At 36.5% G+C, this 22,898-nt stretch overlaps 1 protein-coding gene across 6 annotated transcripts in view; it reads left to right on the top strand.

Moving 5' to 3' along the window:
* AGL (amylo-alpha-1, 6-glucosidase, 4-alpha-glucanotransferase) overlaps positions 1-22,898 on the top strand; it is an 81,959-nt gene that overhangs the window by 16,144 nt on the left and 42,917 nt on the right. For 4 of the 6 annotated variants that reach the window (XM_068966389.1, XM_068966388.1, XM_068966386.1 and 1 more), the window contains 15 exons: positions 5,961-6,142; positions 6,301-6,412; positions 12,239-12,362; positions 13,012-13,114; positions 13,205-13,302; positions 13,979-14,118; positions 15,167-15,354; positions 17,119-17,242; positions 17,827-17,990; positions 18,275-18,376; positions 18,489-18,644; positions 18,738-18,888; positions 21,460-21,584; positions 21,673-21,785; positions 21,891-22,025. In XM_068966389.1, coding sequence (XP_068822490.1) covers positions 5,961-6,142; positions 6,301-6,412; positions 12,239-12,362; positions 13,012-13,114; positions 13,205-13,302; positions 13,979-14,118; positions 15,167-15,354; positions 17,119-17,242; positions 17,827-17,990; positions 18,275-18,376; positions 18,489-18,644; positions 18,738-18,888; positions 21,460-21,584; positions 21,673-21,785; positions 21,891-22,025 — 2,017 coding nt within the window. The remainder of the gene's footprint in view (positions 1-5,960; positions 6,143-6,300; positions 6,413-12,238; positions 12,363-13,011; positions 13,115-13,204; positions 13,303-13,978; positions 14,119-15,166; positions 15,355-17,118; positions 17,243-17,826; positions 17,991-18,274; positions 18,377-18,488; positions 18,645-18,737; positions 18,889-21,459; positions 21,585-21,672; positions 21,786-21,890; positions 22,026-22,898) is intronic. The other 2 variants (XM_068966390.1, XM_068966387.1) reach the window with 2 other exon arrangements.

Genomic DNA, 22,898 nt, shown 5'->3' with positions numbered 1-22,898 from the left:
TCTGGTACCCTAGCATATATTTGGAAAAAACGAAATGATGTTATTTGAAGAGAAAATTAATGGTAAATTCTTAAAACTTTATTATATCTTTTGCATGTTAACAGATATTACTAAAGTTAACCTGTTTTGGGTCCTAAGATTGCTTTCCAATATCCAGTTCCATAAAATACATTTTAAGTTTCCAGATGCTGATCCTCAGGAGCATCAGCTGTCATTGCAGCTGGGCCTGGAGGAGCATCTAGTCCTGATCAGAGTGCACCTTGCAAATACTCTCTTCTATTTGCTGTGATGTAGAGGAGAAGTCGGAAAACCACTGATTTACTTATGTAAACAACAGGGATTCCAGGTGGTTCAAAACATTTAACAACAACAAAAAAAATCTCTGCCGTGTCATAAAATCATTTCCCAAGTAACCATAGCAACTATGAAGATATTTAAAAACTCAGAGATTCAGTTCATCAATATAAATAATCATCTCTAACTATAATAATAAAAATTCAAAGTTAGGCAAAGTAGGTGTATTCTAAAGTGTGTTGTTTCTGCCTGCACCTGAAAACTAAGCATCAGGGTTCACAGTGAAGACTTCCTAATATCCAAGAATTCGAAATTCTTCACTTGAAAATTTGACATTATTGATAACCACTTTGACATCTTTTACTATTATTCACATCAAATTTATCAAACCACACAATGGAATTGTACAAATTATGATATGACTTAGGCAGCTGTAACAGGAAGACAGAAAAATATAGTGACGTAAGACTGAAATTATACTTACTTCTATAAAAAATTAAGTAGGCATTCTAAGATTGGTGTGGTAGCCCACCTGTGATAGAGAACTGAGTTCTTTGTCTCATGATGCTCTGCTTTCCAGTACTTTTGTTTCCATCTCTTCATCAAACATAGCCACTCCAGTTCCTGGTATCACCTTCTACCCAGTAGAAACGAGGAAAGGGAAGTAAAGTCTTTTAAGGGCCTGATCTGATGTATATATCACTTCCGCTCACATTGCATCAGATGGGATTTTGTCTCTTGTCACACGTAACTATAAAGGAGCTTGCAGTATAGTCTTTTGCTTGTCAGCCATGTCTATCAGTGAACCTTCAGAATTCTGTTACTAAAGGGACAAAGGGAGTATAAAATTTGGGGTACAGTCACAGACTCTGTCAGAGACTATTTCTAAAGCATTTGAGAGATTCTGTGTAATATAAAAGAAGTGAACATTACTTCCACCTTCCTTGGAAAGTGTTGCATATCATAATGTCTTTTCCACAAAACAGGTTTTCATTAAAAAGTTACTTTCCAGGGAAAGTCGACTTCCAGGATGGCAGTATGAGTGCTTCACAGAGCCTCTACCCTGCAAAACAGCTATACCTGGTGCAAATTATTTTGTAAAAACTAGTCTCTGAAAATTGTCCTAAGGGTATTCAGCATATAGAGAGACATTTTTCAAGAAAATCTATTAAATCTCAAAAAGGGTAGTCAGCCTATGACATTTGAACCACAACTCCCTCTGTCCACTGCCTCAGATCAGAGTGATGATATGTCTGTTCCTAGTGGGTGCTGCCAAGGACCCCAGGCTCCCTTTCTTCCTGTGGTTGAAAAGGGCAAGTTGTCCAGCATTTCTCATTTTCCACTTTCAGCACTATATTGCAGAAACTATTTTAGGCAAGAGCGGATGAGCAATCTGGGACTCCCTTCCTCCACCCAGACCCCATTTATAGAGAGAAAGTTCTACCCCATGCATAGCAGGTCAAGAATACTGAGCCCTTGCCCAGCTTGCTTGTGGGGTTGGGGTTCCACGCCTGGAGAGCTAAGCCAAGAAAACCGGAGGCTACTGTCTCTGCTACCAGTGGTGGAACAGTGACACAGGTGTTCTGCCCAGGGGAAGAGATGTGCAATAGAAACAGAGCCAGAATGAAATAACTTTATTTGGCACATAGCAGGGGAAGCTCATGCCCGTGAGCACTGTTGAAAGCAGTGGTAAACAATCTGGAGGATACTGGTATCTTCATGAGAGTAACAGCCTATACCATAGGCCAGCTAGTAGTCCAACAGAGAGAACCAGGGAAAGAGACGGTAAAGCAGAGCCTTCCTACAGTCAGAACAGACTTCAGAGACAAGCTTCAAAGACTACCCCTTCCAAAGGACCCAGATTTAACTGGGTCATATTGTTGTGCAATTTATGCTCTGGAATATTATAAAAAATCATAGCACAGTCAGCCTCAGTAACAGCTCAGGAGGGTAATAGCTCAGTGTAATAGATACCAATAGAAGCAGACAGCTTAATGCAGTTCAGTTCAGTTCAGTCACTCGGTTGTGTCCAACTCTTTGTGACCCCATGGACTTTAGCACTCCAGGCCTCCCTGTCCATTGTCAGCTCCCGGAGTTTACTCAAACTCATGTCCATTGAGTCAGTGATGCCATCCGACCATCTCATCCTCTGTCGTCCCCTTCTCCTCCTGCCTTCAATCTTTCCCCATCAGGGTCTTTTCAAAAGAGTCAGTTCTTTGCATCAGATGGGCAAAGTATTGGCGTTTCAGCTTCAGCATCAGTCCTTCCAATGAATATTCAGGACTGATTTCCTTTAGGATGGACTAGTTGGATCTCCTTGCAGTCCAAGGGACTCTCAAGAGTCTTCTCTAACACCACAGTTCAAAAGCATCAGTTCTTCAGCACTCAACTTTCTTTATAGTCCAACTCTAACATCCATACTGACCACTGGAAAAACCAGAGCTTTGACTAGATGAGCCTTTGTTGGCAAAGTAATATCTCTGCTTTTTAATAAGCTGTCTAGGTTGTTCATAACTTTTTTTCCAAAGAGCAGGTGTCTTTTAATTTCATGGCTGCAGTAACTATCTGCAGTGATTTGGGAGCCCAAAAAAATAAAATCTGACACTGTTTTCACTGTTTTCTCATCTATTTGCCATGAAGTGATGGGACCACATGCCATGATCTTAGTTTTCTGAATGTTGAGCTTTAAGCCAACTTTTTCACTCTCCTCTTTTACTTTCATCAAAAGGCCCTTTTCTTCTTCTTCACTTTCTGCCATAAGAGTGGTGTCATCTGCATATCTGAAGTTATTGATATTTCTCCCAGCAATCTTGATTCCAGCTTTTGCTTCATCCAGCCCAGCATTTCTCATGATGTACTCTGCATATAAGTTAAATAAGCAGGGTGACAATATACAGCCTTGATGTGTTAATAGCTTAATAGACTTGACAGCTTAATAGACTACCTCAGAGGCTACACACTGTGGGGAAGTAGACTTCCCTAAAATATTCCAGACAAGCAACCAAAAAGACCTGGAGGGGATAGGATCAGTATCCAGATTTTCTGCGATCATATTATCTAATTACCAATACCCAGCAAATAACTGAGACATGTAAAGAAACAGCAAAGTACAACCCTTACACAAGAAAAAAGCAGGCAATAGAAATCACCTTTGAGAAGTCCTAGATGTCCTACTTGAAACAGACTTTAAAGCAAGTATTATAAATGTATTTAGAGAACTAAAGGAAACCAACTTAAAGCTATAAAGGAGGATTTTATGATGATATCCCATAAAGAGAAAATATCATAAATAGGTTTAAAAAAATTTTAAAGAGCCAAATGAGAATTCTGAAATTGAAAAGTAAATAACCAAACTGAAAAATTCAGTTACACCTGTTCAGCAGTATACTTGAGTTGACAGGAGAAAGGATTAGTAAACAGTGACTATGCGATGTAAAGAACAGAAAGAAAAAAGTTAAAAATGAACAGAGCTTCAGTGCAATGTGGGACATGGAAATATCAGAAGGAGAGGAAAGAATGGAAAAAATACTTGAAGAACTAATGACTGAAAACCTCTTAACCTTCAGCATCAGTTTACACGTTCTAAGACTCAGGGATCTCCAAGAACTATAAACAAAAGAGAACCACACTCAGACACATCACAGTAAACATTTTGAAAGCCAAAGACTTAGGGACTCTTGAAAGTAATATCTTGAAGGAAGGTATTGTCAGAGTCAAAAAAAAAATTCAAATATATGCTGTCTACATGCCACATACTTTAAATGCAAAGATATAAATAGTTTGACCATAAAAGGATGGAAAAAGATAAACCTGAACTGTTAGCTTGTAGTCCCTCTCTGACCACTGCTAAGATGCCTTAGCCTTGTGCACGCACAAGGTCTTCCAGACTGCCAGAGGTGAATGTGACTTGTTTTTAATGCCAGCTTCCTAGAACTCACCCCGGGTCAGGGTGTACTTCATTGTTCACTCAGTGTCTGGTTAGAGGTTGTATTTAAGTCCCTTTGCCAGTGACTTTCTGTCCTGTGTTGATGGGTGTGTATGTGGTTTGAGACACATTATGGTTTGACATTAGGCTTTCAAGTCTAATGTCCTTCTAGGACGCCCCTGAGTGGGTGCAGCTTAGCACACGTATCCAGCCTTCCCAAACCCCATAGTTGCCAGTGGTCCCAGTAGGGTTCTCCTCAGCAATCTCTTTCCCTGGTTCTCTCTATGAAATTTCTGGTCTTTCTAATGTTTTTCTTGTATCATGGAGCTATTAGCATTCTCTTAACTGCGCCTCATCAAGGTCTCTGTTATTTTCAACAGCATTAGACACAGAGTTCTCCACTCACTCTGCCTAATAAATTCAGTCCTTTCAGGCAGAGCTCTTCAACCTTATAGCCTGTCATGCCTCTTGAGCAGAACACCTGTGCCACTGCCCACTTTTCCTGGGGCAGCCATTCTGACCGTGTTCAGGCAGGAGGCATCAGTCTCTGATCTTCTTGGTTGTCCCTCCCATGTGGACCCTCCTCCCTATGAGCAAGCTCCAGGTCTGGGGGGCAAGTAGAGCCCCAGTATTCTGGGCCCCCCACAGCTCAAGTAGGACAGTTACCCTACATTTTGGAATTTGGTAAAGGAAAAGAGTCAAGGTTTTCTCTGCCTGCAACCTGGAATAGAGCTTTTACAGCTTGGAGCTAGAGGGAGTGAGAAACAGGCAGCCTCTGCCTCCCAGAATGAAACTAACCCTAGACAAGGAGTTGGGAGGAGAGGGCGTTGCCATATCGGCCACATCTGCCTGGAGTAGAGCACCTGGGGTAGAGCTTCCATAACATAGATGGTTGAGTGAATAAGGGAGCAGATTGCGGTGGGAAGAAGAGTGAGAGTGTGGGGAGAAAGTAGAAGCAGTAGATGCAGGTTGTTTGGTCTTGATACTAATAGACACTACAGAACTTGGGAAAATAACTGTGTTTAGATAAGATGTGTGTTTGTATTCGTAGCTTTGGGGAGATACAAGCATATTTAAAGATCCAGAAGAAAGAATCTCACCTCCCTCCCCCTTCAGACAACAAAAGAATATATGTAGGGGGAAAATATAAATGACATTTTACATCCGAAAGATGGTTAAGAGGCAGAATCTAGAGCTAGATGGGGCCAAAGAAAGGTCTCTCACTTAGGAGACCAGAAGTAAGAAGGAGGAGCTTCAAGGGAGAGTAAATTTCAGGGGTTCTTTTCCTGCCCTACAACTGAACAGCCAGACACTGAGAAGCCTAAACCAGAGTTGAAGATGCAGGTAACTTTCTGCCATAAAGGGAATGAGGTCCTTTGGGTTTATAAGGAGCATTCCAAAGTATTGTTCTCCTAGGGACCATCAAGACAGGCAGAGGACAAGACCCTTCTTAACTCCCACCATAATAGTAAATATGTTATATGATGATATAATGAATCAGTGTTGATCCTATTTACTGTCAGTTAAAAACTCCTACAACAAGAAAAGAAAAATGTATGGTAAAATAGATGGTAGGATACCACAACCAAAAAGTTGTTTTCATACTACTACAGTATCATTATAAAATATTGATATCTAACATATAAGAAAATGAGTGATAGATGTTGATATTTTATTTCAGCTTTAATCTTAACCTCAGTCTAATTACATGATAATCCTTTATGTTTCCTTTTTCTTTAAGCTGCTAATAGTAGATGGCTCCAGGAACATCCAGAAAGTGCATATAACCTTGTGAATTCCCCACACTTAAAACCTGCCTGGGTCTTAGACAGAGCACTTTGGCATTTATCCTGTGACGTTGCAGAAGGGAAATACAAAGACAGAGGAGTACCTGCTTTGATCGAAAATGATCATCAAATGAATGTCAGTATGTATAGAGGAATACCACACTTTAGTACACAATTTCTAAAATATAAATTAAATGTCGTTTTGAAGATCATGTAGAACCTGTCTTTTAAGGAGCTAAATAATACTTAGTAAAATGATTTTAAATATGTGTTCTAACTATTAATATTTTTCAGTGCATTCGAAAAGTAATTTGGGAGGATATTTTTCCAAAGACTCAACTCTGGGAATTTTTCCAAGTAGACGTTCACAAAGCAGTCGAGCAATTTAGAGGACTTCTTACACAAGGTAAAGGTTATACACTAGAGTATTACTGTCAATTTTAAGAAATTTAGCATTACTCTTCTCTTAGTTAACACAGGATTAAATCTGTTATTATTATATGATATTTGTGTTGTTTTTGATGCTCTAACACTATGATTCTGGAGGCTATCTGTGAGTTAGCAAAGATCTTTAAAGGCCATGTCATTCAGTTCAATTCAGTCGCTCAGTTGTGTCCTACTCTTTGCAACCCCATGAACTGCAGCACCCCAGGCCTCCCTGTCCATCACCAATCTTCGGAGCCTACTGAAACTAATGTCCATCGAGTCAGTGATGCCATCCAACCATCTTGTCCTCTGTTGTCCCCTTCTTTTCCCACCTTCAATCTTTCCCAGCATCAGGGTCTTTTCCAGTAGGTCGATTCTTCACATCAAGTGGCCAAAGTATTGGAGTTTCAGCTTCAGCATCAGTCCTTCCAATGAATATTCAGGACTGATTTCCTTTAGGATGGACTAGCTGGATCTCCTTGCAGTCCAAGGGACTCTCAAGAGTCGTCTCCAACACCACAGTTCAAAAGCATCAATTCTTTCATAATATACAATTATTTCCCTTGGGGACTGCTTCTTATATTGATTCCTTAGCACAATGCTCAGAAAACCATACAGCTCAATATTACATTTGTTAAATGAATGTTTAACATGGCAGGTAAATAGAACAGATTATTTCAGCTGCCAAAAACTCAAAACAGTCTTCAAAACTAGGAGATGTGATTGTCTTATGTTGGCTAATGTAGGAATCTTAACTGAGGTAGTTGATGGTACCTCAGTTAATGGTACCTACCATTAACACTGGGCTTCCCTGGCAGCATTAGTCATAAAGATCCCACCTGCCAATGCAGGAGATGTAAGAGACATGGGTACCATCCCTGGGTCAGGAAGATCTCCTGGAGCAGGACATGGCAACCCACTCCAGTATTGTTACCAGGAGAATCCCAAGGACAGAGGAGCCTGGCGGGCTGCATTCCATAGGGTCGCAAAAGGTCAGACATGACTGAAGCAACTTAGCATTCACATGTGCACCATTAAGACCACCTAATTACTAGTGAGACTGACTCAGATACTAGCCAGTAGCAAAGGTAAAGAAAAAAATCTCCAGTTAAGGGCATAATTAACCTTAAGAAGTTAATCTCTGTGTCCCTAACAAAGTAGGATAGGAAAAACCATGCCAAAAGAGAAATTAGGATTTTTTAGGAAGCTAATTAGAGAAATTATAAAGAGTATATCTACAATTAGTATAGGACAACCTAAGAGCAAGAATCTTTGAAGGCTCTCAAAATAAGAAATCCTCTTCCTTATCCAGAAAGTTGAGCTTGAGTAAGGCCCAGAAATACTGCCTTCAAAGTCAATGTCCTTATGATTTGAGGCCCTGGAAGCTTCAGGCCAGGTTCACTCTTCCAGCTTTCACATTTGTGTAACATCTTAATACCTGAATTTTTTATATTATCTTTCCTTCATGTTTTATCTTACTGAAGTGCCTCCATTTTCCCTTTTCTCTGATATTTATAAACTGTATTATTTGTTTACAATTAGGTATGCTCACAGTAAAGAAAAAAAGCCAAACAGTACAAATATATAATAAATGAAATGTGTAACTTCCCCTCCTCCAAAAGCTACTTTCTAGAAGGAACTATTATTTAATAGTCTCCTGTTTCTTTTCAGACTCTTTTTTGAAATAAATTCCAATTTTATATAGTTAGGTACATATAAATTACATTCATAAGTTTTATATTTATATCTATTTTATACACATAAATAAGACTGCAGTATACACACTGCTTAACAAGTTGTTCTTTTAGTTGACAACATGATCTTATTACAGCTAATTATTTCTTTGTAATTTCTAGATAGTAATACACTGCGTTAAAGTACTTGAATTCCTTTTAACCGTTTTGGTAGATTATTTGTAGTTCATTTCTCATTCATTCATTTAATACATTTTTATTGAATCACTTACTATGTGCACTGATCCAGGTAGGGGGATTCAGAGGTGAACATACCAAACCCTGGATTTAGAGGAATTTACATTCTTACAAGTGATACTATAGAAAATAAATTCTTGTGCATGTTAACTTTACTGGCTTTGTGACTATCAGTAGGACAAATTATTAGGCAGAATTCATGGGTCAAAGAGTATACAAATTTAATGATAAATCTGTAATAGATGTTGTCAAATTGCTTTTCAGTACAAATTGTACTAGTTTATGTTATCACTAACTGTGACATCACCAACATTAGCTACCATTTAATCTTTGTCAATAGGCAAAATATTCATTATTTTTATTTCTTTGGTTATGAATGAAACATCTTTTCATGTGTTAATTAGCCATTTATAATTCTTCCATTAATTGCCTATTAATGTTCTTCCCCTATTTTTCTGTTGGGTTGCTCATCTTTTTCATATTGGCTTATTATTACTGGTGGTTCCTTATTATAGTGGCCTCACTATATCCTCCTATTATGCTGTTGATCTTCTAATCCTTGTTGACGGTGGTTTTCTCTCCTCACTGTAACCAAATTTATTGATCTTTTCTTTTATGGCTTCTAATTTCACATTGTGCATAGACCTTCAAACAACATTCTGTTTTCTTCTGATAATCGTATTTGCAGTTTACTTTTAAATATTTAATAGACCTGGAATTTATATAAAGAAGATATTAACTTTATTTAATTTTAAAAAGTGATACTGGGTTGATATTCCATCCTTTTAAACTGGTTTGGGATACCACCATAATACTTCATAATGTATCATCATATACTGAATATTCATGGGCCTATTATCTGTGCTATTCCACTGATCCATCTTTTACTCTAGCAGTACAAGAGACTTCTATGACATACACTGATTGTGTAGTTTTACCTCTTTTTTAAATACTTCTTGGCATTTTTCATGTATGTTACTCTTCCAAATTAACCTCAGAAACTACATCTTTAAATCTATTTAATCTTTATCTTACTTTGTGCTTTTATAAGCCATTTCATTTAGAATAGGCCAGATATTAATTAATTAAAGTAAAATCAAGCCCAGTGGAGGCAATCCTCCACTGATTTACTAGAAACAAGTCAGAATAAGAATGAAAACTCTCCCTACAAAGCATTTATTTACTTTTTTCATTTTTTATTATTATATTCTAGTTGGTGAAAAGGAAAAAATATAAAAACAAACTTGTCTGCTTCTTTCAGAGAAAGTCATTATTAATAAGACTTACTTTTTAAAATAGAAAGCAATTTTTGAGGAAAAAGAACTCCTAAAGTTAGTGTCTTTGGTAGCACCTGGGAAGAAAATGTGTACCATCAACACTAGACCATTCAGGTGTGAATGACCTAAATCAAATCCCTTATGATTACACAGTGGAAATGACAAACAGATGCAAGGGATTAAATCTGACAGACGGAGTACCTGAAGAACTACGGATGGAGGTTCGTAACATTGTACAGGAGATGGGGATCAAGACCATCCCCAAGAAAAAGATGCGCAAAATGGCAAAATGGTTGCCTGAGGAGGCCTTATATAGCTGAGAAAAGAAGAGAGGAGAAAAGGAAAGATATACCCATTTGAATGCAGAGTTCCAAAGAATAGCAAGGAGAGATAAGAAAGCCTTCCTCAGCAATCAATGCAAAGAAATAGAGGAAAACAATAGAATGGAAAAGACTAGAGATCTCTTGAAGAAAATCAGAGATACCAAAGGAATATTTCAGGCAAAGATGGGCACAATAAAGGACAGAATGGTATGGACCTAACAGAAGCAAAAGATATTAAGAAGAGGTGGCAAAAATACACAGAAGAATTATATAAAAATTACCCAGATAATGGAGTCGCAAAGAGTCAGACACCACTGAGCGACTGAACTGAACTGAACTGAAATGAACCATGATGGTGTGATCACTCACCTAGAGCCAGACATCCTGGAATGTGAAGTCAAGTGAGCCTTAGGAAGCATCACTACAAACAAACATAGTGGAGGTGGTGAAATTCCAGTTAAGCTCTTTCAAACCCTAAAAGATGCTGTGAAAGTGCTGCACTCAATAGGCCAGCAAATCTGGAAAACTCAACAGTGGGCACAAGACTGGAAAAGCCCAGTTTTCATTCCAATCCCAAAGAAAGGCAATGCCAAAGAAAGCCCAAACTATCACACAGTTGTACTCATCTCACATGCTAGTAAAGTAATGCTCAAAATTCTCCAAGCTAGGTTTCAACAGTATGTGAACCATGAATTTCCAGATGTTCAAGCTGGATTTAGAAAAAGCAGAGGAACCAGAGATCAAATTTCCAACATCCGCTGGATCATCGAAAAAGCAGGAGAGTTCCAGGAAAACATCTATTTCTGCTTTATTGCCTATGCCAAAGCTTTTGACTGTGTGGATCACAACAAACTTGTGAAAAATTCTTAAAGAGATGGGAATACCAGACCACCTGAGCTGCCTCTTGAGAAATCTGTATGCAGGCCAGGAAGCAACTTTAGAACTGAACATGGAACAACAGAGTGGTGCCAAATCAGGAAAGGAGTACATCAAGGCTGTATATTGTCACCTTGCTCATTTAACTTATATGCAGAGTACATCATGAGAAATGCTGGGCTAGATGAAGCACAAGCTGGAATAAAAATATCAGTAACCTCAGATATGCAGATGATACCACCCTTATGGCAGAAAGCAAAGAAGAACTAAAGAGCCTCTTGGTAAAAGTGAAAGAGGAGAGTGAAAAAGTTGGCTTAAAACTCAGCATTCAAAAAACAAAGCATTCATGGCATCTGGTCCCATCACTTCATGGCAAATAGATGGGGAAACAGTGGAAACACTGTCAGACTTTATTTTGGGGGGCCCCAAAATCACTGCAGATGGTTACTGCAGCCATGAAATTAAAAGACGCTTGCTCCTTGGGAGAAAAGTTATGACCAACCTAGACAGCATATTCAAAAGCAGAGACATTCCTTTGCCAACAAAGGTCCGTCTAGTCAAGGCTATGGTTTTTCCAGTGGTCATGTATGGATGTGAGAGTTGGACTATAAAGAAAGCTGAGCGCCAAAGAATTGATGCTTTTGAACTGTGGTGTTGAAGAAGACTCTTGAGAGTCCCTTGGACTGCAAGGAGATCCAACCAGTCCATCCTAAAGGAGATCAGTCCTGAATATTCATTGGAAGGTCTGATGCTAAAGCTGAAACTCCAATACTTTGCCCACCTGATATGAAGAACTGATTCATTGGAAAAGACCCTGATGCTGGGAAAGATTGAAGGCGGGAGGAGATGGGAACAACAGAGGATGAGATGGTTGGATGGCATCACTGACTCAATGGACATGAGTTTGAATAAGCTCTGGGAGTTGGTGATGGACAGGGAAGCCTGGGGTGCTGCAGTCCATGGGGTCACAAAGAGTCAGACACGACTGAGTGACTGAACAAAACATCTTTAGTACCCTAAAAAATGTATAGAATACCTGAATACTAATTGAAGCAGAAAGATGGGACTGGGGTTGAACTGGTAGGAATTACTGTGTTTTTCTTCTACAGTGTTGTTTTTTTTTTTCCCCAGTCAGCATCTCTCTCTCCTCTTTACCCAACGCCACCTCTCTCTCTTTCCTTCCGTGTGTGTGTGTGTGTGTGTGTGTGTGTGTGTGTGTGTGTGTGTGTGTTAGGTTTTTGCAGAAGGATACATAGGGAGGTAGGAAGGAATGCTTATGAAATAAATAGTTCTTTTATTTTCAAAGAAAAAACCAATAAACTAAAAATATGAAATAAGTAACAATTATAATCTCCTTATACATATCTGCATTTAAGATATAATATTTTCTTTCTTTCAGAAAATAGGAAAACAACAAGGCCTGATCCAAATCACCACCTTAAGATAATTCAGGATCCTGAATACAGACGGCTTGGCTGTACTGTAGATATGAATGTTGCTCTAGCAACTTTCATACCACATGAGTATGTTTTATATGTTACTACATACTAAAGAACAATGTTACTTGTAAACCTTTATGACTATTTTGATTACATTTATGGTATTATTTTTATGCTATTTGTTACCAGCCTGAATAGAAAATGAAATAGCTAGTAGGCTACTTTCCAGACTACCCCTGCATTATTTCTACCGTCAGTTTGAATTTACACCTACAACGAGTCAATTGCATTTGTTCTAAAACTTACTTATAATATTGATAGCTCTATTTGCTGCTATACTTTTATAACTTAGTGATTTCCCTAGTGGCTCAGACGGTAAAGCGTCTGCCTACAATGCGGGAGACCCAGGTTCAATTCCTGGGTCGGGAAGATCCTCTGGAGAAGGAAATGGCAACCCACTCCAGTACTCCTGCCTGGAAAATCCCATGGACGGAGGAGCATGGTAGGCTACAGCCCATGGGGTTGCAAAGAGTTGGACACGACTGAGCAACTTCACTCACTCACTACTTCCAACACATGACATTTCCCCTTTTGTGGTAAAAATGTATACAGCTGGAAAATTTCCTAAGTCTTAATTAAGGTCCTAAGTTTCTATGACCCGTATTAGAAAAATGTTTAATGTAGAGTTTGTAGAACCATTAAATAATGTTCGTGTTGCCTTATCTACTTCAAGCAATGGGCCAGCCGCAATTAATGAATGCTGCAATTGGTTCAGGAAGAGAATTGAGGAATTAAATTCAGAGAAGCATCAACTCGTGAACTATCATCAGGAACAGGTTTTACCTACTTCTTTTGAACTGCTGTTTTTCTTTGAGTTTTAATACTGTTTTTTGTTGTTGGTATTGACATAAGTTCATGTTTTCCAGGCAGTCAATTGCCTTTTGGGAAATGTGTTTTATGAACGACTGGCTGGCCATGGTCCTAAACTAGGACCTGTTACTAGAAAACATCCCTTGGTTACCAGGTATTCCGTTTTTGTTTTCTTTTCATGAAAGGTGAAAAATTGAAAATTGTATTAAACTCTTCAAATTAACCTAAATTTGAATTTCCTTGAATGTGTGACCCAGTATGTTTCTTAAATTGAAATAGCAGTTTTGATCTGGTAACTAGGCTTAATATTAATTAATTTTGTTGGGCAAATCTTTAGTTAGAGAAACTATCATCAGTATGAACCAATTTATAATCATTTACATTCCTGTTTCTGGAGCACTGCATACTTACTAGTAATTTCAGTGTTAAGCAAATTAAGCAAGTGTTTAGCTCCTTATAAGTAATGTACAGCAGAGATTAGGCAACTGAAGCATAGTAAAAACTTTTGGAAAATAATGTCAATACTTTAGTGACTTTCTTATGTGAGAAAGTCTCATCTCTTATATGAGATTTTTAAAGTTATTACTTAGAATGTTAATCAGATATACTGAAATACTAACTCAGTTTCTCAAATCCTACTAGATTTACTCAAAATTTCTGATGATTTTTTCACCTGTATTGAAGTTTATTTCTTATTTCTTATAAATGGTGTCAAACTAATCTTATCTATTCTATTCATTAGGGACAAAGTTTAATTTTAATGGTATGTATTCATATTTTCTCCAAGGAATTTCTCTTTATGGATTTCATACTTCATTGTATCTCCCTAGATATTTTACTTTCCCTTTTGAAGACATATCCCTCTCTGTAGAAGAATCGATGATTCATGTCCCAAATAAAGCTTGCTTTCTGATGGCACATAACGGGTGGGTAATGGGAGATGATCCCCTTCGAAATTTTGCTGAACCAGGTATGTCATTTTTGTTAACTTCTCTATGGACAGGGAAATAGAAGTTCATGGCAAGCTCAGAATATAAATTGTTTGTTGATTTTGTTCCCCGAGTAGGCTAATGATTTTTAAATTGTTTCATTGGCGATGACAGAGGTGCATACAGCTTGAGAGAAGAGAAGGGACTGACAGAATGAGATTCAGCTTCTTTCTCCTTCTTTCCTTTTCTACCCCTATCTCCTCAAACAGAAGAGTTCTCATATATCTATTTGATATTATGGTTCTACAGAAGATTTTATCTGGGCAGCTCATTTGTACACAAATGTACTCATTTGCATCTTTAAAAAGCCATCTGAACCTGTATGATTACAACTGTTTACTGTAAGAGATATTTTTACTCATTAGCTAGAGGAGTATTTAAGGTATTTGAATGACAGTTAAACTAGAAAACAGTTGTTTTTAGATTCCCTCTTACTTAATGCTAGCTTCTTATTTCTTATAGCTGTTTCATTGCCAGGAATAATTTTGCAGGGGACCTATCGATATATTTATTTTTTAACATTTTAGAGTCAGAAGCCTGTTTTTATGACATTAGATTTAATTCAGAAGTCTCATTTTTTAAAAAAATGTAGCTTTGCATTTAAGTATCTCTGCCCTCTCCTTTCCAACCATTCAAAGTGAAAAATGACATTCTGCTCTACACCATGGATTTAATGTAACATATTGCCAAAAATTGGTAGCACGGTGGAGATGGAGCTTTAAATGGTTTTGGTATAGCTTTAAAGGCTCATGATATTACTATTACTGTTTTCCTTTAAGAAGCAACTTGAATTTTTACTATTAAGCACACATTTTTAGAAGAGACTATAAGGTACAGTTTTAGCAAAATAGGAGATCTAAATTACTATCAATTTTTTAAAACTTTATCCCATACCATTCTAGATATATTAACCTATATATGGCTTGTGTTAGAAATAATAGATGTGATTTTAAAACAACAGTTTTTCCTTGAAATAAATATTTTCATTTTATTCCTTGAACCACTGAAAGCAAGCTCCTTTTTTAACAGGTTCAGATGTTTATCTAAGGAGAGAACTTATATGCTGGGGAGACAGTGTTAAATTACGCTATGGGAAAAAACCAGAGGACTGTCCTTATCTCTGGGCACACATGAAAAAATACACAGAAATCACTGCAACTTATTTCCAGGGAGTCCGCCTTGATAATTGTCACTCAACACCTCTTCATGTAGCAGAGGTACAGATAAATAATTCATCTGTGTTAAAGAAATCAGTGTTCTTTCCTAGCGTTCCTTAAAGAGAGTGTACAAATACGTTTCCTTTTGCTTGTTGAATGCTAACAGTAATATGGTGGTAGTACTTTAAAACTTGCATAATTTGCATAATTCTGAGAATTTTTTGATGCAGATATTATGGAGTACTGGGCTATAAAATGTTTGAGTTAATATTTTTATTTAAGTTAGGGGTATTATATTGTCTCTGATAATACACATACAACAATATTGCCATATATATTAAAATATTATTAATATTTTGAAAGAATTAACCTTGTTAATAATTTAGCAATATATAAATATTAATTTGTCTTATTATTAGGTTAGTTTCAATAAATTAATAGCCACTGTGAAGTCATATAGCTTATTTCATATTATAATAATTATTTAAACACTAGCATTACAGCATATTGAAGATAGTTTGTCTCATTGATTCAGTTTTCATTATCATATGGAATGTAATTATATGTAAGTGTAAACATAAAAATGTTCTGTTCCTCTTCAGGTTTTTTATAGTAACTTAAGCAATGCCAACATTTATAGCATTATCTTTTATGAAACATAAAAGATAATGCTTTAAATTTTATATAATACTATAAATGCTATAAATTTTACATAATTTATAGCACTATCTTTTATGTTTACAGCTTTGTAACCACTTTAGAGTTTCATTCTATTTGTAAGATCTTTGAAAGTTTCCTAGTGACAAGTTAGTGTTCTATGGAAATGTGTGCTTATCTGAAAAACATCTATTTCCATCATTTTAAAGCAGTATTATAATACATATGTTTCAAGTCCTGTGATGAAAAATTGCTTTGATTTGGAAGAATGTAATGAACATTAGTTAAGGTAGTAGAACATTTTTAGCTTCAGAAAAAAGGCAGAGTTTTTTTTTAATGTATGCCTTTAGCAATACATTTGTAAGATGGTTATAATATTATAGCAAAACTTAGAATACTAAAATTTAATTTTAAGTTTAAAAAACCCCTAGGGTCGTACGTGTTAGAATTTCAAGTGTTTTATTAGCCTTTGTGCAAATGTTCAAAAAATCTTTCTGAACTGATCTGATTTCTGATTAGAGGTTTTGGGGAATTCCTTGGCAGTCCAATGGTTAGAACTCAGTGTTTTTCACTGCCGTGGCCTGTGTTCAGTCCCTGGTCAGTGAACAAAGATTCAGCAAGCTACATAGCATGGCCAGGAAAAAAAACAGGAATTTATTATCATCTGCAGGAAAAACTGGCTTCAGTCTAGTCAGACCTAATCTTTACAATAGCTAAATGACGCACCAGCAGGGAATTTATCATTTATAGTTGAGTCAAGGGCCTGGAAATTAATAGGCTAATTAGAGATATTAAAAACAAAACATAAAATAGGGTTTGGAAAGCCTAGCAGAATTGCAGTATTATGGTTTACATTTTTTAAGTGACACTAACATTTTTCTTCTTCCTTTTTTCCTCCTTTTGTGTCCTATCTGCAAAATCTAATCTTCCTTTTTAACTGTTATATTCGCTTTATACATTCTTTTGTTTCCTATATGTATTGGTCCCTTTTATGTTTTCTTACTTATGCACAATTAAATTTATTTGGAAACTCTCCTGGATTTCCATTTTGTCTTGCTAACATGGTATTTTCCTGTGTCAAATCCATGCCTGGTCTTGCCTCCTCTCCTTCCCCCACACCATCTTGCTTTTCTCTTTCTGTTATATTTGTGACTATGCTTTTTGCAGTACATGTTGGATGCTGCTAGGAAATTGCAACCCAATTTATATGTAGTAGCTGAACTGTTCACAGGAAGTGAAGACCTGGACAATGTCTTTGTTACTAGACTGGGCATTAGTTCCTTAATAAGAGGTAGGCTCATTGAAAGTGTTTTTCCCATCTAAAGCTTCAGTTTTTAAGTAGATTAAAAGACATTTAATAGCTTTATGTACAGGGTTTAATAATGTTCAACATAGTTATTGTTCTTTTAAATATTCTACTCAAAATTTCTTAATATAACTGAGTCTGTTTTCATCAGTAAAAATTTCTACTTTGGGGTAAGATATCTCATTTTAACTTAAAAGACCAATGGAATGAATTGATGACTCTTGAACAAAATCACTTTTTGTTGTTGAAAATATATAAATCTATTTTTCATCTCTATCTGCCTAAATGATGTAATCTTGAGATTTTTCTCCATAGATTTTATGGAACCAACATCCTAATAAGCAGCATATATTCCTTTTTTTTACTGCATGAGCCATTTCTCTGGTTAAATTGCAGAAAAGACTTTTTTGTCATTTAAACTGATGGACACTTGTTTAAATATTTAAATCAGTTTCATTTTTGATAATATTTTTGTGGTTTGTTTTTGAAAGTCAGTCACAATACAAAATCTAATCTCTTTTTGGACATTGCTAATGAAGATTATTAAAATATTCTGTAATGCTTTGCAGAGGCAATGAGTGCATACGATAGCCATGAAGAGGGCAGATTAGTTTACCGATACGGAGGAGAACCTGTTGGATCCTTCGTTCAGCCCTGTTTGAGGCCTTTAATGCCAGCTATTGCACATGCCCTGTTTATGGATATCACCCATGATAACGAGTGTCCTATTGTGGTAAGCATCTATCCTGTTTCTTGTATTTACTTATTTTGCTACATGTTTTGATATTTAGTTCTCTGCTGTTTAATGGCAGTAATATCCACAGTACCTCAAAATAGTGCCTTAGATTTATAAGTGATTGTGATTTAAAGGTTTTTGAGTGGTTTGTTATTTGTTTTAAAGTAAATGAATATACCTTCAGAATGTGTTTATGTACTTATCCTTTTACTTCATTGGGCTGTAGGATGGCAGTTTGCATTTGAAAGAAAATAAACTTTCGTTGTTTTACTCTTTTGTAGCATAGGTCAGCATATGATGCTCTCCCAAGTACCACAATCGTTTCCATGGCGTGTTGTGCTAGTGGTAGTACTAAAGGCTATGACGAATTAGTGCCTCACCAGGTTTGTTTATGTGTTGTTTTTTAAAATCCACAAGGCCCAAAATTGATCATTTTTACCAGAATTTCTCATTGTAATTAAAACATCCACATGGCTAAGTTTTTATTTTGTTCAGATTTCAGTAGTTTCTGAAGAGCGGTTTTACACTAAATGGAATCCTGCAGCATCGCCATCCAACGCTGGTGAAGTTAACTCTCAAAGTGGCATTATTGCGGCCAGGTGTGCTATCAATAAACTTCACCAAGAGCTTGGAGCCAAGGGTTTTATTCAGGCAAGAAGCTACATTTCCTAGGTTTCTTTCTTAAGGTTCAATTTTAGAGCCTTTGCAGTTTGAGCACTAATGTGTTTTCTCTTTGCTTCTCAGGTGTATGTGGATCAAGTTGATGCAGACATAGTGGCTGTAACAAGACATTCGCCCAGTATCCACCAATCAGTCGTATCTGTTTCTAGAACTGCTTTCAGGAATCCCAAGACTTCATTTTACAGCAAGGAAGTGCCTCAAATGTGCATCCCTGGTAATGCGATCTAAAAAATGTTGTTTTGGTTGTATTATATTGTTAAATTGTTAATAATCATAAATATTATTAAATTGTTGTTACGTGTTATATATATTGTAACATACTGCAAGTGTAGATGTAGTTAAGGAAAAGAATTACAAATTTTTGATAACTTGTATTTTTACTACATGGAGCAAAACCTGGAAATACTGTTAAATGTTAACATTTTTTGAGTTGTGATTTTATTTTCATCCTAATACATTTTCCTATCTCCTAATTTATATAAATGAACATGTTTTTCTTCTACACCCAGCTAGATTTATATATATATTCATGTACGTATGTATATACATATATATTTGTATGTGTGTCCACGTGTTTCTGTATGTGTATACATATATTTACATATATAAACCAAAATGGAAAATAGTTTAATATTTAAGGCACTTTATAATCCATCCTCATCTGTTTCAACCAAAGAGATATTTTCTCTGCTCCCTAAGTAGCCTTACTCCTTATTTATGTATTCTTTACATCTTTCAGGGCTTCCCTTGTGGCTCAGCTGGTAAAGAGTCTGCCTGCAATGAGGGAGACCTGGGTTCGATCCCTGGGTTGGGAAGATCCCCTGGAGAAGGGAAAGGCTACCCACTCCAGTATTCTGGCCTCATGGGGTCACAAAGAGTTGGACATGACTGAGTGACTTTCACTTTCGCTTTACATCTTTCAAGGACTAAAGTTTCACCTCCTTTGAGAAGCCTTCTTTAAGTACTCAGTAAACTCTCTGTCCTCTGAGCATATAGTAATTATAGTCTCTGTATCACTCAGACATTATAAAATCCATCCTTGAGGTATATACTTTTTATTACTTGATTGTTCTAGATATGTGCATTTAATTTCCTTATTTATTATTATATATAATATATTATGGCATAACATGCTCCTGTGCATATAGCAGCTGTCCAAGTCCATTGACTAATTGAGTGAATGAAGCTTCTCACAAAAATGATCATATTCTATATTTGTTGCTAATTACAAAATATTCATAACTCCCATTTTTAGAAGTTATCAACTTGAATAGTTTTAGGGTTAGGTTAAATGTCTATTGCTTTTTTTTATAACTGTTCACAAGTTTATATACAGTAATCTCATCTGGTTGTTGTTGCTGCTTCTGCTAAGTCACTTCAGTCATGTCCGACTCTGTGCGACCCCATAGACGGCAGCCCACCAGGCTCCCCCGTCCCTGGGATTCTCCAGGCAAGAACACGGGAGTGGGTTGCCATTTCCTTCTCCAATGCATGAAAGTGCAAAGTGAAAGTGAAGTCGCTCAGTCGTGTCCGACTCTTAGCGACCCCATGGACTGCAGCCTACCAGGCTCCTCTGTCCATGGGATTTTCCAGGCAAGAGTAGTTGCTAACATACATATATAGTTTTACATGGTTGCATTCAGTGTATACAGTAATATCTCAGGGTTTTGTTTTGTTTTTGATCAGTGATCATTCTTAAAACATTTTCCATTTTGTCAGTCCACAGAATAGTGATTTTCATTATGTTGAATGTTTTATATTATGTTAGCATTCCATTTTTAACATTTATATGTGTGTTTAGCATTGTTCTTTAAGATTTGTTATCACTAGGAATAATCTTTTTTTGAATAATTTTATTAGTATATATTTTCAGAAGTAGATTTCTGGATTAGAAGGTCTTTCATTGTCAGATTAACAGCTTAAAGTTCAAATTATTTAAATAATAAAGTTTCAGTTTTATATATCCTTTGATCTACCAGTTCTGTTCCCACGTATGTATCTGAGAAACTCCTGCACTTCTGCTAGGAAATATGCACAAAGATATTTATTGTAAGATTATAATAGAGGAAAAACAATGACAATGGTGGTTAAATGAATACATATTGGTATACTCATACAGAGGAATACTGTTCGGCATTTGAAATAAATAAGGTAGAGCTAACATAGCAGTATAAACAAATTTGAAAAACTACAGTGTTATGCAATAGAAAGGAAGTTGCAGAAGTGTATCTATAACTTGAATCCACTTACATAAACTTGGAAATATGGAGAATAGTATACTGTGCTTAGGGAAACATGTATATGTAGTAAAAAATGCACAGGATCAATGCAGACCAGCCTTCAGGTAGTGGTTACCTCTGAAGGGAAAGAAAGGGAACACAGGGACATCAGTTGGGTTTGGAATATTTTCTGAAGCGAGGTAGTGGGATCTGGGTGTTTAACTTTTCCCTACTTTTTCTGTCTTTGAAATATTCCATTTTTAAAATGTAAGCCTATCAAGTGATCTACTTTCTCTCCTGTCAATATTAGGAAGGTTTCACATTGTTTTCCCAGAGCTAAACTATTATTACTTGATGAGATCTCTTTTAAATAGTTTTGATAATTTTTTAAAAGCATGTATAAAAACTGCACGTTATGTAGAATTATCTACTCTCAGATTGCTTTTTTTAAAAGTTAGCTAATATATTCAACTTTAAGTTAAAGGATTTAAAACTCCTTTAGCAGTTCTTAATTTCAGATGGTTTAATGCGAAATTTTAAATGTTAAAGTTTTTATATATTCCTAGGCAAAATTGAAGAAGTAGTTCTTGAAGCTAGAACTGTTGAGAGAAATACAGCACCTTATAGGAAGGATCCTAATTCAATCAATGGAATACCAAACATCACAGTAGAAATTAGAGAACATATTCAGGTACTTCAGTCTCTCATCTCACTACTGTATTTAACATCTTAAGGACATTAGACTTATTTATTAACTCATTTTATATATTCTTTCCAAGCTCAATGAAAGTAAAATTGTTAAACAAGCTGGAGTTACTACAAAAGGACCCAATGAATATATTCAAGAAATAGAATTTGAAAATTTGTCTCCAGGAAGTGTTATTATATTCAGGTAGAGTTCAAGCTATTGACTTTGTATTTAAAATATTTTACATATTCTGTTGATTTTGAATAAATTACTCCTAAGAATCAACCACATTTTAATTAATGTTTTCAGAGTTAGTCTTGACCCACATGCGCAAGCTGCTGTTGGAATTCTTCGAAATCATCTGACACAGTTCAGTCCTCACTTTAAATCTGGGAGTCTTGCTGTTGACAATGCAGACCCTATATTAAAAATTCCTTTTGCTTCGTAAGTATGCCTTATTTTATGGAGATTTGCCACTTTAATAATGATAAGTTGTCACAAGCCTGATTTAAGCAGTTTTAAGGCTTCTCTATATCCCTGTTACTCAAAGAATAGTCCAAGGACCAGCAGTATTGGCATCATTTATCGTTAACCTTTTATCCTGTTACTTTATCATTTGTGTGCACACATGCTCTCTCACTCATACATGCTCTCTAGATAGATAGATATACATGTATACATATGTACACACATATATATCTATATGTATATACATGCTTATTCCTTGGAAGAAAACTTATGACCAACCTAGATAGCATATTGAAAAGCAGAGACATTACTTTGCCAACATAGATCCGTTTAGTCAAGGCTATGGTTTTTCCAGTGGTCATGTATGGATGTGAGAGTTGGACTGTGAGGAAAACTGAGCACCAAAGAATTGATGCTTTTGAACTGTGGTGTTGGAGAAGACTCTTGAAAGTCCCATGGACTGCAAGGAGATCCAGCCATTTAATTCTAAAGATCAGTCCTGGGTGTTCTTTGAAAGGAATGATACTAAAGCTGAAACTCCAGTACTTTGGCCACCTCGTGCGAAAAGTTGACTCATTGGAAAAGACTCTGATGCTGGGAGGGATTGGGGGCAGGAGGAAAAGGGGATGACAGAGGATGAGATGGCTGGATGGCATCACTGACTCGATGGATGTGAGTTTGAGTGAACTCCAAGAGTTGGTGATGGACAGGGAGGCCTGGCGTGCTGGAATTCATGGGGTCACAAAGAGATGGACACGACTGAGCAACTGAACTGAATGGATGTATATACACATCTTTGTATATACACACATACAATTTTTCTGAGCTATTTGAGACTAAGATGCATCA

The sequence above is a fragment of the Capricornis sumatraensis genome, chromosome 2 (assembly GCF_032405125.1).
Source record: "Capricornis sumatraensis isolate serow.1 chromosome 2, serow.2, whole genome shotgun sequence".
In the NCBI taxonomy this organism is placed as follows: domain Eukaryota; kingdom Metazoa; phylum Chordata; class Mammalia; order Artiodactyla; family Bovidae; genus Capricornis; species Capricornis sumatraensis.
The sequence above is the reverse complement of the archived record's forward strand: the minus strand, read 5'-3'. Positions and strand labels throughout refer to the sequence as shown.